Source organism: Primulina eburnea, chromosome 14 (assembly GCF_022965805.1).
Source record: "Primulina eburnea isolate SZY01 chromosome 14, ASM2296580v1, whole genome shotgun sequence".
Taxonomy (NCBI): domain Eukaryota; kingdom Viridiplantae; phylum Streptophyta; class Magnoliopsida; order Lamiales; family Gesneriaceae; genus Primulina; species Primulina eburnea.
The window spans coordinates 4,479,436-4,494,534 of record NC_133114.1 but is presented as its reverse complement, the minus strand read 5'-3'; the positions used below and the strand labels follow the sequence as shown (position 1 = coordinate 4,494,534).

The 15,099-nt window shown below is 34.0% G+C and overlaps 2 protein-coding genes across 4 annotated transcripts; both read left to right on the top strand.

The window, feature by feature from the left end:
* The first annotated feature begins 4,980 nt into the window (after nt 1-4,980).
* Nucleotides 4,981-7,968, top strand: LOC140811694 (uncharacterized). Of its 2 annotated transcripts, XM_073169747.1 has the most exons (4): nt 4,981-5,311; nt 6,273-6,301; nt 6,406-7,390; nt 7,686-7,968. In XM_073169747.1, the coding sequence occupies exons 1-3, from the start codon at nt 4,981-4,983 to the stop codon at nt 7,369-7,371; spliced, it is 1,326 nt and encodes a 441-aa protein (XP_073025848.1). In that variant the 3' UTR covers nt 7,372-7,390; nt 7,686-7,968. The 2 variants fall into 2 exon arrangements, with proteins under 2 accessions (XP_073025848.1, XP_073025847.1); XM_073169746.1 differs by having other exon boundaries at nt 6,406-7,968.
* Nucleotides 7,969-10,971: 3,003 nt separating this feature from the next.
* Nucleotides 10,972-15,099, top strand: LOC140811973 (bifunctional phosphatase IMPL2, chloroplastic). Of its 2 annotated transcripts, none has more exons than XR_012113581.1 (9): nt 10,972-11,462; nt 11,580-11,658; nt 12,356-12,450; nt 12,538-12,587; nt 12,702-12,826; nt 12,982-13,048; nt 13,638-13,727; nt 14,352-14,560; nt 14,647-15,099. XR_012113581.1 is itself a non-coding variant. In XM_073170113.1 (9 exons), exons 1-9 carry the CDS (start codon nt 11,099-11,101, stop codon nt 14,715-14,717), a joined length of 1,053 nt encoding a protein of 350 aa, XP_073026214.1. In that variant the 5' UTR covers nt 10,972-11,098; the 3' UTR covers nt 14,718-15,099. The 2 variants fall into 2 exon arrangements, 1 of the variants encoding a protein (XP_073026214.1); XM_073170113.1 differs by having other exon boundaries at nt 14,352-14,463.

Sequence of the window (15,099 nt, the reverse complement as noted above, 5' to 3'; positions counted from 1 at the left end):
ACATTTAACATTTAACACATATCCTTCCTTCATGTCTAAGAATAAACAACTAGAACGTGATATTTTTTCATTTGTTTGCAGGAAATGAAATCATGGGGGCAACTGCGCAAAGAAAGAATTCTTAAAGTGAAAACAAACGACTATGGCATACACGATCCGCCTCCCGTACTCGTCAAGCCTCCTATCAAACTCCCTCCCCATTAATCGTCAATATATATATATATATATATATATATATATATATATATATATATATATATATATATATATATATATATATATATATATATATATATATATATATATATATATATATATAAATCACCCCCTTTTAATATTAGACTCTTCATATAATATATAAAAATATATATATTTAATATGCTGAGTTTTTGTGTGTTATAAATAATCTTTTTAACTCATTTTTATTTTAAGTATTTTATATAAATTAGGTTCATGTTGCGTCTTGAAATGAAATAAAAAAATATAGATATTGGACTATATATTTGGAAAGAATGAAATTAAAAAGAAATACAATCGAGAACGGACTTGTAGCTCAATGGTCTCATCTCTGCCGGATTAACAGGTTCTCCGGATTCGATCCACCCCCTCGCGTGTGTTGTAATCAAAAAAGAAAGAAAGAAAAGAAATACAATCGAGAACGGACTTGTAGCTCTGGTCTCATCCCTGCCGGATTAGCTGGTTCTTCGGGTTCGATCCACCCCATCGCGTGTGTTGTAATCAAAAAAGAAAGAAAGAAATAGAAATACAATCTTTATATTTGGGACGAAGAAAATATAATATAGAGACATACAATAAAAAGAGAAATAAAAATTACAACTCAAACCAATATGTAATTTGCATTAACCGATTTTTTTCAAACTTTAATTATGTACTGTTGACTCCATAGTGATTTAATGTGTCAACCTCCTTGCAATAATGAACAATTTAATTTGCAGTAAATTTAAGGGTTTCGAACTTTTAAGTTTCCCATTTAATAATCACCCAATTCAGTCAGTTAATCACTTAATTTGTTTTTTTTCCCCACATTTTTTTATATATGGCTATGCAAATTCAGTGGATTTAATTTAAAGCTTCATAAATTTTTGGATATATTTTTCTTTTTTTTTACATTTTATTTTCTGTCACGTAATTAAACTCGATCACATATTGCGTTGTTATAATATATACTTTTTATATAGTAAACATTTATATAAAATAAATATATTTTTTAGATTTTTTTATTAGTTTTTTTTATTTTTTATAAAGTTTATTTTGTTCTTGTTTGGTTTATTAATATTTTTTTTTTTATATCGTTTTAAGGGTTATGAAACTCTATATTTGTTTTATAAGGAGCATTTCGTGAAGCCTTTAAGAATATTTTCTATTATGTAGCAAAGATAATTCAATTTTTTTTTTTAATTTTCTTTATTGTTTTGTGTTTTAACCTATCTTCTATTATATACGGGTGAAATCCTTGACATATATTCAAATGTATGGGATAGAATGACCCAAATTTTGAAGCCATATAATTAATGGCCAACAAGAATTTAGAAAAATTAAATAAATATGAAATTAATTAGAGATAAAAATTATTTTTTTTTTACCATTAAAACTTGTAACCTTTATTCATGATAAATTATACAAAACTACTAGCCAACACGGATATATATTAGTTCAATATGCTGAGTTTAATGTTTTTTTAGAACAATTTTAATTTAATTTATTACGTTCGATAAATATTCAAAACCATTATTAAAAAATTTCAGGAAAACAAACATATTGATACATAAAATTATAAATATAAAAAAAAAATTATTCATCATTTAAAATTTAAATATTAATTTCAAAAATATTATTTTAAAAATAATTAAAGTAACAACGGTGTTTAAAAATCATATTATGGCGACGATTCTTGAAAAACCGTAACATAATTAGAGAAGATTTTTCAAAAACCGTCATTAATGGTCAACGATGATCGAAAATAACGATGATTTTAACGATGACCGTTTTAGCAACGGATTTGATCGTCACTGACCTTTTTTAGTGGAAAATTCACAAGCTCTTCTGTTGTTGATTACATAAATAATATTTTATATTTGTCTCATAAATTGGGCTCAATTTTCGATTATGTATAGGTCAAATCTGGCCTAATAAAACCCTAACCCTAAAAATGGAATGTGTGGAGTAGGAAGAGTGACGCTGATAGCTTTCCAACAAACCGTGGACTTCCAATACTTGGACTACGACTTTTATTCTTAATATTTCAATATTTTCTTTAGTTTATACGCATAAATAAATTACTCTAAACTCGGTTTCATATATAAAACTAAAAAAAATAAAGGAAAATAAAGCATATAGTATCACTATAATAAAATTTTAGAAAAATCATGATCAAATTATAAATCCGATCAGTAGCTATATATCTATATAAATATTAAATATTTCATCCCGTAAATTTTTAGAGTAAACTATATCGTAAAAAAAACGTTAAATTAAATTTTTCTCCGCGATGTGAATTGAGGGAGCCACACCGCTTACCCCGTACGAATTCCACTGCTTGCACATATGAACATATTTGGAGCAATGGTGGGTAAGTCCACTATATACGGTTCCAACAGGTCACTCGATATGCTAATTTTAGACATTATGTGCATAACGCGTGGCATCAAAATTTGACGTCGTGTGTAATTCGTTTCCAATAGGTGATGCTAATTAGAATGCAGACTTCGAATTCACTCGAATCCTGAAATCACGAAAGAGACCGTTAGAAGGAGGTTGAATGGTGTCTCGGTGTAGCCTCTCCTACGCTCATGTCAAATACTGGGAATATAATTTGAGAGCAGCTAAAGGTGCTGCTGAAAGCTAATATAGTAAATGTCTGAAATAAACACTTAAACTTGATATTTATAGGAGAATACTTGGCTTGTCATGGACTACCTACCTTGGATAGGAAAGGACTGAGGTTCCAAGGTTTAGTTTGAGCTTGATCTTGATGAACTCATTCAAAAGATATCAAACATCATGAATATTATTTTAGTTCGGAGGTTTACATAATACATATCGATAGAGGAAAAAGGTTTTACTTTGTGGGCTTATTTCATTTCCAAATTTGAATGCGCAACAAACCAACCATTGCAATCAAAAATTTCATAACATATTTTCCTCGACCATCTTATTAATGATGTAGTATGTCTTCTGTGAGATTATCTTATTTACAGTAAAAAAAAATAATATTATTTCATGTGTGATCAAATGGAATATATGTATCACAGAATTGACTTGTGAGATCGTATCATATACTACTGTTTGTGTTAATGGTATGGTATAGTGCATAACTTTTTTCATTAGAGAAAGATATATGGATCAGAACCGATTTTAAATAAATAATGAAAGCATCCCAGTTTAATAACAATCGAAATAAAATAAATTAATTAATAAATAATTGAAATAATCTCTATCACTTTATAATGTTAAAACGTGCGAACTTATAAAGAATCTTAAAAATAAAAGAAATCCAGTTATTAATAATTTAATCAAATACTTTACAATTTTTTTTACAAAAAATAATCGTTCGAAATTTAATAAATATAAAATGAAAAGGAAAATAATTAAATCAATGGAAACACTTTTTTAATTTTTAAAAATAATTAATAATTAATTTAGTTTAATTTAACCAAACGTTTCTTATTTACGCCGTTAGAATTTGAGGCCACCACCGTTTGAAAATTTAGACGGTGATGGATCAAACAACCAACGTCGTCAAATAAACCGTCATCTCCCTCTTTATGGAAAACTATGACTGCAGTTGAAAGAAACAGGCCCCTTTTCACTCTATACGTACACATTGTATGTATATATTTCCATTACATACAAATATTTATACATAGACTCCATAAATTAAACAAGCGTTCACGCACTCTAAAGTCTTAACACGTATACTCTCTCTGCTATTTTTCTAGGGTTTGGAAGCGGTGAGACAATTTTGACCGATCTTCGGTAAGTTGCTTTTGTTTTTTATTTGGATTTTCGATGTATAATTGCTATTTTTGCGATTAGATGGATTGCATCGTGTTTTATTTCGTGAAAATATGATTGTCAGATGATAGTGCATTTTTTTTGGATCAGAGATGTTTAGGCTGATTCCAAATGTTTGGACTGTGACTTTCAGCTGTTCAGGCCCGAATTTCGGATCTATGTTGACCTCTGTGTTGTCAGAACCTTCGTGTTTTTAGTTTTTTTACCTGTATTCTCCTCCAAATATAGAGTCACTTTGAATCGAGTGTTCAATTTTGTTTGTCATGACTTTGTAAAGTTTATTGGCTAAGGTATTCATTTAACGGTGAATATTCTTGTTACTTTATGTGAATGTTATGAAGAATTTTAGCTGCAAAAGAGTTGAGCCAGCTGTTTTATATGATTTTCAAGAGATTTTGCATAGATTCGTATTGATAGGAGATCTGGAACTCGGGAAATTCCTTACTCCGAGTTGGTGTGGGCAGTTTGCAAAGTTAATAGTGCGATTATTCTTGATTTAGATTATGTCAAATCCTGTTTGTGGGTACTTACATTCTTGTGCTAAGAATTTATTTCTGTTTGGATTATTTAAAGATAATTATAAACTAATTTACTTGCAGTGTAGTAGTAAGATGGTGAAGGTGATTTTCGATATCATTCAATTATTCATTGTCTATTTAATTGATGAGTTGAAACCTTTGAAATTGTAGACTTGTGGAGTGATAATCGCTGTTCAATGATTTAGAAATCAGACAGATTTTTAAATTTTAAATTTTGTTGTTAACATATATGAAGTGAGGGGTTCTGATTGTATCACTGCATGGATGATGGTTTACCATAACTTTACAATTGCAGGTAACTTAAGTTGTGTTTATGTACCGGTGTGTTCTTTTTTGTGAGATGATTGATGTGAAAGGGGTCCGTTAACCATAAGTTATCGAGTCCTTGGCGTGTGACTGAGGAAGAATGGGGGCAGTTTGTTGTGTTGCAGCTAAGAGTAGAACTATAACGAATGGACCTTCTGGTGAAACTGTGCAGAGGCATGCTCGCTATTCACCATCCTGGAGTTTCCGACGTGATAATCGTGGACGGGTGGCTGGGGAAGAGATACCTGCAAATTGGTTACATGGTGGAGGTGGTGGAAACAGTCGAGTGGATGTCAAATCTGGTACACCTGTCGAAACTGCATTAGCTTCTGATGAGGGCAGTCCGTTGGATAGTTTTCGATCACCTGCTTGGCAAAACCACCCCGCAGTTACTGGAGGAAATACAGTGGTTTTAAGGTTTCCATCTTCTGGTAAGTAACTCTATGGATTTCTTATGTTTCAATTTTCTTCATTCTTTTCAGCGGTTTAGTTGTTTGTAAACTACCTCATGCTGCAATATGAAAGTACTTGTTTCTCAAGAGTACTTAGGTGTGCAAATAGTAACAATTTAGGAATGGACAGTAAAGTTTCCTGATTTTGTTCGTGTTGGATTTGTTTGGGAATTTTCTAAAATCAGCCTGGGAAGGGAATTTTCTACTATCTGACATGAGGGCGCTTATCATTAACGGGCCTGTAATTTAAATTCATGGTGGACCTCACTCATGTCGATTGTCGATCATAATGTGATCGATTGTATTTCCTATGCTTCTGATGGCTCAAAGTACACATGCACATATCGAAAAGTCGGAGAAGTTGTCACGCAGCATATTAGGATGTAGAGGAGAGTGTGTGTTTGTGTGTGAGAGAGAGAGACATGGAGGGATGCTGGAGGCTTGAAAAGTTTGATATGCCTGTGTAGAACTTGAAGTTAAATTATTTAGGATGACATATTTGTTTAAGAGGAGACCAATTTGCATAGAATTTGAGATTAGTGTGCTTTATCCTCACTTGATGCGTATTGTTCGGTTGACAACATCTTTATGCACAGTTATTTTATTGATCAAGGAATATAAATCTCTTAGATCCCTCTCTTTTTGAGAAACACAACCCCATGATGAAGATATTTGGCTTTAGAGTGTTTTATTTAACTCGCTTTAGTTAAAAATCTGCCATCAGTGCTTTCTGTTTCTCTTAAATTTTGTGGGTTTTGATGATTATGCAGTAAATTTTAGTTCAAGTGTTATCTGCCTTTTCTATTAAATATTAGCTCTCATTTTATTTGAGTAGAAAAATAGAGGGTGTTCAGTTTCATGTTGCTCTTTTCCAATTCATCATTTTTGCTAAGATGAGATTGGCATTTACTTTCATTCTGTATTTCGATTCTTTTTGTAGATCAAGCTATCTCACGTGGTCTGGTGGAGGTAAGTGTGGAGTATTGATGAAGTTAGTTTTTTTTTTTAAGGCAATCCACGTACTTTTTTAAAGCTTGACTTTGTTTCCGTTGTTCCGCTTGTTCACTATTCAGGTGAAGGAGCCAACAGAATCCCCATCTATTTCATGTACATCACCTATTAAGTTCTCTCCTGCGGCACCTTCCGTCTCATCTCTTTCAACATCTCCTTTGTCTTCGCAAAGTCACGTTGTTCCTCCGAACTCAACTCCTTCCAGATGGCATAACCGTTCTCCTGGACGTCTGCTATTACGCCAAGTATCTGATAGCCGAATTCCAGAATACAAATCACCAACATTCTCAATTTCAGAAGAGGCATCTTCTTTTATCCCCCCTGCTTGGGGTAATGATTCGAACCGGGGCTCTAATGGTGGGTCATCTGACAGTTGGTCGATCCCTGGCTTCTCTGAGCTCATGACTAATCGGAAAGAAAGGTTGTCTTTTGATAGTGAAACCTCAGGATTCAGTCGAGACAAAAATACCCGTTCTGTTGGGCATTCGGGATCTCCTTCTTTGGATCTCCAAACTTGTGGTGTTTGTTCAAAACTTTTAACCGAGAGATCTTCATTTCGGTGGAGCAGCCATATATCCTCCAACGAACTAGCTGTTGTTTCTGTATTAACTTGTGGACATGTGTACCACTCTGAATGCCTGGAAAATATGACTCCTGAAATCAACAAATATGACCCAGATTGCCCAGTGTGTATTTTCGGGGAGAAACGTGTCATGAAGATGTCTGAAAAGGCATTGAAAGCTGAACTAGGTTCAAAGGCTAGAAAGCGTTTGAAAAAACTTGTTGTCGACAGTGATCTCAACCGTAATTTTATATTTGATCGGCATAGAAATAGTGAAGTTGAAGGAAGGAGTCCCAAGATGAGCTCAAGTTCGAGCATGAAGAGCTCACAAGGAAAGCCTTTTCTGAGGCGACCTTTCTCATTCAACTTCAAGATCCCTCGATTCATGTCTGAAAATCAATCTACTCGAAAAAAGGTTTTTTCCTGGGGAAGATCGATGTCTGAAAATCAATCCATCAAGAACTGAGCTTCTCTATGGATTAAGAGTGAGTGTCTATCCTATCTCTAAGGAACTAAATATTTAGATTCTCGTATTCGCACATCACTACTGGAGGCGGGACCAAGTTGGGTAATCGCCCCTTTGCCAAAATTATATTTCGTTTTTAGTTGTTTAAATTGGTAGTTTGCCCCCTTGAAATCAATTGTGTCGACCTTCGTCCTGCCTCACCTTCGACAACATGAATCTTCGGTCTGCCTCTGATTACTGCTACTTCGATGTATTGTTTGTGATGAAGATTTATATTCCAGTCTTGATATATCTGGGTGGCGGTGTTTTTGTAGCCTCGATCCATCGGTTTGATTCCCCTCGTCCATTATATTGGTATTGGGTTATTTACATGAAGGAGAAACCAGGCAGGGGTCGTCACTTCATTTGAGAAGACCTTCATAGGATAACTGCTGCAGAAATATACTGTAAAGAATGGGGATAATACTTGATGAAGTTAAATTCCTTATATAATTATATAGGAAGAGGGAGATTTTTAGTATGCGAGTGACTAATTTGTTCTGTTGTAATACGAACTTCTAGTTTAAGCTCGAAATGGGAGGTTACACTTCAGATTGAGCTGCATTTAGTCGGCTATGGGCTTGCTCAAGACCTGGGACTGGGCCATTATAGGCCTCCATGAAAGAACAATAATGAATTGTCATTGGTGCATGTAAAAGATCAATTTTTTTTTTTTTTAAATGGAGTTGCTTTTAAATTCAGAACTTGAGTTGTATTATATCCACTAGGCGGTAGGCGGATGGTTACTTACTGCCTAGCATCTAGGCGACTAGGCGGGTCTAGACGGTTTTTTTTTAAAGTTTAAATTTATCAAGTGGTTCATGAAGATTATGTTTGTATATAAAATATATATTATTATAAAATTTAAAATTGTAATAATAAATATATATTAATAAATTTTTATATATGAATCATCCAACATTATTCTTTAAAGTATAATTATTATTTAATAATGTTATTATTTTGGTTTTTTGAAAAGTATAAATCCGGTTAGACGGTGATATGCACATATGCTATAATTAGGAATATCATAATTTGTTTTTTTTAAGTGTAAATCGCCTAGGCGGATTTTTAATTGTAAAATCGTCTAGGCGGCTTTTGCGCCAAGCGATCGATTAATATGGTGGCGCCTAGAAGTTTCGACTAGCCTAAAATCGGGACGGTATTTATATCAGTAAAATAGCAACACATCAAGTCAATTTTGGTTAATTCCAAGTGTTGGCGTCACGTGAATGATAATTTTGTTTGGCCCCAAATGAGGAGGGAGTTACGTGTGGGTTGGAGTGTACAAAAGAGACGCACTAAACTGAAAAGCTACACACTGTAATGGCACTTGCACGAAGCATGCATCATTAGACGATAAAGCATCGGAAAGCAGAAGCAGATTATGAAAGCAAGCCGAAGTGGAAGAAAACCCGTAAAAACAACTTGTATTTTGTCACTAAGTACCTGGTTGCATCAGGCCTTCTCTAATTACATCGCTATCTTTCCCAAGTATTATTAGACGATAAAGAATCGGAAAGCAGAAGCAGATCATGAAAGCAAGCCAAAGTGGAAGAAACTTCCCCTAAAAACAAGTTGTATTTTGTCACAAAGCACCTGGTTGCATCATGCCTTCTCTAATTACATTCCTATCTTTCGATTTCTTTTTTCCACCAACCATGATTGGAGCAATTTTTTTAGTTGAAGGAATGAATTTTGAAGATTGGATTTAAATAACTTATAAAATTAAGGATGTAAAATGCTAAGTTTGAAGTTGATGGGTTTTATTCTATGGTTTTTAGTTTAAAACTCACATATCAAAAAATCTATTTATCTATTTGAGCCAATGAATGATTCGAGTTTTTTTGTGTTGTCGATGAGCTAGTTTAGATATAGAAGATGTAGCTTAGAAACACATGGGTGTGTCTCACGTGAGACTGTCTCACAGGTCCTAATATGTGAGACGGGTCAACCCTACCCATATTCACAATACAAAGTAATACTCTTAGGCTACGTTTGGTTGGAAGATAAAATAATGTAACGATTAAGAGAGAAATGATAAAAAAAATGATTGAAGTAGATAATGATAAAATAATATTATGTTTGGTATGATTGTTAATAATGAGATAAATAATAATCTTTCGATGAATTGACAAAATTGCCCTTCCAGTTTTGCGGCGGCAGTGGTCGACGGTGGTCGGTCGGCCGGAAGCGGCGTCGGTGGTCGGCCGACGGCGGGAGTGGTCGTCTAGCGGTTGGTGGAGGGAAGTGGTGGTGAGTATGGATTTAGAAGAAGGGTAAAATTGGAAAAATAGGATGAATTAAGAGAGATAAATAATCATAAGGGGTGAGGAGTGATTATTTTATCACACCTTATATAACCTAATCATCCGTATGAGGGATTGACTTGGTTAAATAAAAAACGTACCAAACATGTGATTAGGTGAGTTAAAAAAAAATGAACCCACCTAATCACCCCTACCAAACGCACCCTTAGTATAAAAAATAATATTTTTTCATGAATGACCCAAATGAAAGATCTGTCTCACAAATATGACCCGTGAGACTGTCTCACACAAATTTTTGCCAAAACACATTTAAATAAGTCAAGTTTTTTAAAATAATTGTATTAAATAAAAAAATTGATTTTTGGATAAATATTGAAAATTGGTTTTGTTTTTTTGTTTGTTTATTTGTTTTTTCTCTCTGAGAATCAACTTCTAACATATTTTGTAACAAAACAATATTTTTTTTAAAAAAAATTGTTTTAAATTCATTAACTTCTCTCACCAAACAAACTCTTGACATATATTATTTGACAAAAAATTGTATAAGACGGTCTCGCGGATCATATTTTGTGAGACAAATCTCTTATTTGGATCATTCATGAAAAAATATTATTTTTTATGTTAAGAGTATTATTTTTTATTGTGACTATCGGTAGAGTTGACACGTCATTCCTTCTGTCGAATCCGATAGTGGTGGTCTAGAACGACAAAACATTAATTTATTTATTAAAAAAATAAAAAATTCGAGCATTTCCTTCAATTATGTGATTTTCATTACAATTTGACTAACCAATAAGGAATCAAGCCTGCTTCTTACAGATAAAAATTCGTAAGACTATCTCACAAAATATCTATTCATAGTATTTTGGTTCAATTCAAATTCATTTTTCAATCTAGTCATTTGAAATACCATTTGATTGCAATTCTCCCGCAATCTAAATCAATCCATCCAATTATAACATGAATTTGTTTTAGGATCTGAGATATCATTTGGCGGAAAAATTAAAAAGCTTATATTTTATAAATAATTTAAAATCCATTATAATGATTCAAAATATATATTTATAGATTTAAAATCAATTACCAAATTGTTTTACTCGAACAAATTTGAATGATAGATTTCGAGGAAGAGATTTAAAATGATAAATTTGTGGATTTAATTTCCAGTTCGATCCAAATATTAGATTCTAATTTCTAAATCACTTTCTGATTAGTTTAAAATTTGAATTTAATTTATCAAAACGCAATTTTGTCCTTCAATTTCTTTTATTTGTTCATTTGTTCGAGTGCACAAACATATCACACTGCCTTCTTCCTTCTTCCCCACCTCCACACAGAACCTTACGTCACACACACTCAGCGTGTTCGTGCGTGAGATCAGAACCCCACCATCGCTAAGCAACTATATAAACCCCTCAATGCACGCTCATCTTCTTCAAATGCTCTCCTACTCTAATTTTCTCTCTCTACACCATTCTGCAAACAATAATACATTCTCCCTTCCCGCATTTCCGCGATTTCTGGTCTCTCGTCGTGATTTTTCCCTAAATTTTGGCTCGATTGGGTTGAATTCAAGTAAAATGTCGTCATTTGATGCTGTTTCCGTTGATTCCTCTGTTTGTAGGAATCATAGTTACGGCGTTCAGAGTGCGGGTATTGAATTCGACAGTTTTGACCTGGATCGCTTCGCTGACGTCGGCAATCAGCTTGCTGACGCCGCAGGGGATGTCATCCGCAAATATTTTCGGAAAAGCTTTGACATTCTGGACAAAGAGGATTTGAGTAAGTTTTTTTGTTTTTGGCTTTTGTTTTTTTGTTTTTGAATGGTGGTGTTAAGTTTTGATCAATCGAAGTTCCTGTGGTCTTTGTTTTCTAAGGGATTGATAACTTGTAAATTAGGTCCTGTGACGATTGCTGATCAAGCTGCAGAGGAGTCTATGGTTCAAATTATTCAAGAGAAATTTCCTTCTCATGCAATGTGAGTTTCTGGCTGGCTATTTGGCTTGGATGAGATGACATTTGTTAGATTTTCGATCATTCTGAGTAACATTTCGGGTTCTACCTCGAAGTTGGTTAAACTGTCAACAATAACTTCGTATCAAGTTTTCTCTTCTTTTTTTACCCACTATTCATTGTCTCTCCTTTAATTTTCTGGCTTCACGTGTTTAATCGGACCTCGACTTCAATCATGATCCGAGTACGTTAAAGTTTAATAGCTTGACACCTGCTGCAATATTGCATTGCACGATAGCCTGCTGAAATTTAAATAACTGAATCTTTAAGGAATCCTGGAGTTGCACGAAACTATGGATGGGTTCTTCCTATCATCTTACCAAGTTGGTCCAATGAGCTGCACGTTCTCAAGCATCCCTTCCTTTTGTAATCACATTCCAAGATTTCAGAACTCCTTACATTTAAGTTCAAATAAATATAAGATTCTTTCCCCCTTATATATAGTGCTGCTAAATTGGCCCTTGAAATTTGGCGAGCTTGTGATATATCAAGGGAATGAAATTTATGCACTAATTTTATTTTAAAAATATATATGTTCAAATTTCACTGCCTTTTTTTCAAAATAATGGTCAATATACCCAGAGCCTTTCTGTTTTCATTAAATATAAGCTGTTTGGTTTAGTTTCTTAGACAAAGAAGTGACCAATGGTTCTGATTTTCAGATATGGAGAGGAGAAAGGATGGAGGTGCAACGAAGAGGTTGCGGACTATGTTTGGGTTTTGGATCCGATAGATGGAACAAAAAGTTTTATAACTGGTATCAATTTATATGGTCTTTGTCGCTCTTGGATTGAAGAAGTTTGGCTCATCAGCTGATTAATTTTTCTTATTAATTATTTTATAGGTAAACCCTTATTTGGAACTTTAATTGCTCTACTCCATGAAGGTAGACCGGTAAGGATCCCGAGATAGTTGTTTCATTCAGGAAGGCTTTGCATGGTCTTTCCAATTAGAAGTTTCGCCAGTGGTTGTTGCTTTGTGTTTTGAAATATTATTTTTCCTTATCAGATCCTCGGCATTATTGACCAACCCGTTCTGAGAGAAAGATGGATTGGCTTAAGAGGAAGGAAATCTACTTTGAATGGGCAGGAAATCTCCACTCGCAACTGTTCACAGCTCTCAAAGGCCTACTTGTCTGTCCATCCTTTTCCTTAACTGATCTTTATTCGCTAAAGTATTTCATAAATGAAGATTTCATGAGAGCTCAAGTTAAAACATATAAGACTCTGATATTTATTATTCTAACGACCTGTTTTTTTGTTGCGTAACATTTCTTACTCCTTATCAGGTACACAACTAGCCCACATTTATTCAGTGGAGATGCTGAAGTGGCCTTTACTCGAGTAAGGAGTAAGGTCTGTCCTTTTAGCTGGCTATGGTTTGGACATATCTAGCCCTTTTGCTTAAGATTATGGCAAAAAAGCATCAGATGCATTGTTTTATTGATTCCGAGTTGTCATGAATAGTCTGTTATATTATTTATTCTCGTAGATTCACGCGATTATGTGTCCAAAAGCACACACTGACAAACTTCAAAACACAATCAAAGAATTGTGGCAATCTGTTTCAATGATTTTTTCATCCACACATCCAGTGGTCCGTTTTTCCATGTCCGTTAGTTTTGGTTTCTTGCACTCGGCTGACCTCTCAGATTTCTGGGATCTCCAAATTTCTTGTCGACGAAGTTGCATTCTTTGAAGACCCTTTCTCAGATTATATTTGTCAATTCACTGTTGAGGAAGTGAAAAACTTTATTTTGATCTGAATTTTACTCCAGTGTTCCTTTTGGTACTCGTGGCTCGGTCATATTCCTATCGTAACATGTTCTTTTTAGTAGTTTTTATCTGTTCGGAATCCTGAGTTCAAATTTACTTTTGTTACTTTATATCGACAAAGTTATGCTTTTAGTTCTGTTGTTCAGTTTGTGTGTTTTATGATTTACAGGTGAAAGTGCCTCTATATGGCTGTGATTGTTATGCCTATGCCTTGTTATCCTCAGGTTACGTAGATTTAGTGATAGAGTCAGGTCTCAAGGTACGTTTTATAATCTAAATTCTATCATATTTTCGTAGATATATTCAATTATGCCTTCAACCATTGGGTCCTTTTGGAATTCACACATCTTATTTAAATTTTGGAAAAACAGGATCAATATATCTTTAATCACAAGCTAACCCTTTTTTAAATTCAATTTTGGAGTTTTAGATGGCAAGGTTTGAATTTTCCCAAAACTGGATTCACATACTCTGTTTCAAGTTTCAAACTTTAGTTTCAGGCCAAGTGGAGACATTTAACAAACAAATTAGTTCTTTAAAAATCGGAAAAAGATTATCTTTTGAATTAATAATGCACAGTTAACAGGATCCAAATGTGTTGCTTCAAGATTAATTATGAAATTATCATTAGATAAAAGAGTGGATTGCAAGGATAGAACGTCAACCTCTTATAGCTAGATATGGAAAAAATGCCATTTTGCCTCAATTATGCTTATGGTTCTTTATCCCTTCTCTTCAGTCATCTACTGCAAACACTAAATATTACGCTTCCTTAGCTATATTGCCTTGTGCGTAGACTTGTGATGAAAGCTAAACTGACGGTAGAATTTATAATTTGTAACATGCACAGACTACTTGATATTGAGCTTCTTTTTTTTTCCAGCCATACGATTTCCTTCCCCTGATACCTGTGATTGAAGGTGCTGGTGGAGTTATAACTGATTGGAAAGGCAATCAACTTCACTGGGAAGCTTCTGCAAACTCACCTGCCACGAGTATGTTGTCATGTGGATTCCACTGCTTTCGTTCATAATCTGATTTTGCGACTATTTGGTCATAAAGGAGAATCTACAATATAAATCAGGGGGCAATGTGTGATTTATTTGTAATAGTACTCAATCGTTTCACTATAAGATATTTAGTTCTAACTATCACGTGTACCATCCATTTTTTGGCAGGTTTTAATGTAATGGCAGCAGGGGATAAAAAGGTTCATCAAGAATCTCTGGACGTTCTACAGTGGCACTAATCGGGGCATTGCCTCTGCTTATTGGATATTATTAATTTCCTGTTGATTAAAGTTGTTTGGGACGAGAAACTCGGCTTGCTCAGTCGCTGCAATTGAGAAAATATTACCGTGGTTCAACACCCAGTGATCGAAACATGTGAGTAGGAACGACAACAGGGCGGGTTTGGCCGGACACTGAGAATAAGCTTAGACCCCCTTTCTAAAAAAATTCTAAAAAATTGTGACAGTGTTTTAATATTTATCCAAGTGTTTAATTAGTCGATAGTCAGATATTTTGTTTTGTTTTTGTTTTGAAAAGAGACAGCTATTTTGTTATATATTAGAGACATATGTTTCGAACGTTGTTTTGTGATACATAACTTTTATCTCCGTATCCATGCAA

Coding starts and splice junctions, on each gene's coding strand:
- LOC140811694 (XM_073169747.1), top strand. CDS start 4,981: ATGGGGGCAGTTTGTTGTGTTGCAGCTAAGAGTAGAACTATAACGAAT. Junction 5,312..6,272: donor TTTAAGGTTTCCATCTTCTG/GTAAGTAACTCT, acceptor TTCTTTTTGTAG/ATCAAGCTATCTCACGTGGT. Junction 6,302..6,405: donor TCTCACGTGGTCTGGTGGAG/GTAAGTGTGGAG, acceptor TTCACTATTCAG/GTGAAGGAGCCAACAGAATC.
- LOC140811973 (XM_073170113.1), top strand. CDS start 11,099: ATGCACGCTCATCTTCTTCAAATGCTCTCCTACTCTAATTTTCTCTCT. Junction 11,463..11,579: donor TCTGGACAAAGAGGATTTGA/GTAAGTTTTTTT, acceptor CTTGTAAATTAG/GTCCTGTGACGATTGCTGAT. Junction 13,049..13,637: donor TTACTCGAGTAAGGAGTAAG/GTCTGTCCTTTT, acceptor TATGATTTACAG/GTGAAAGTGCCTCTATATGG.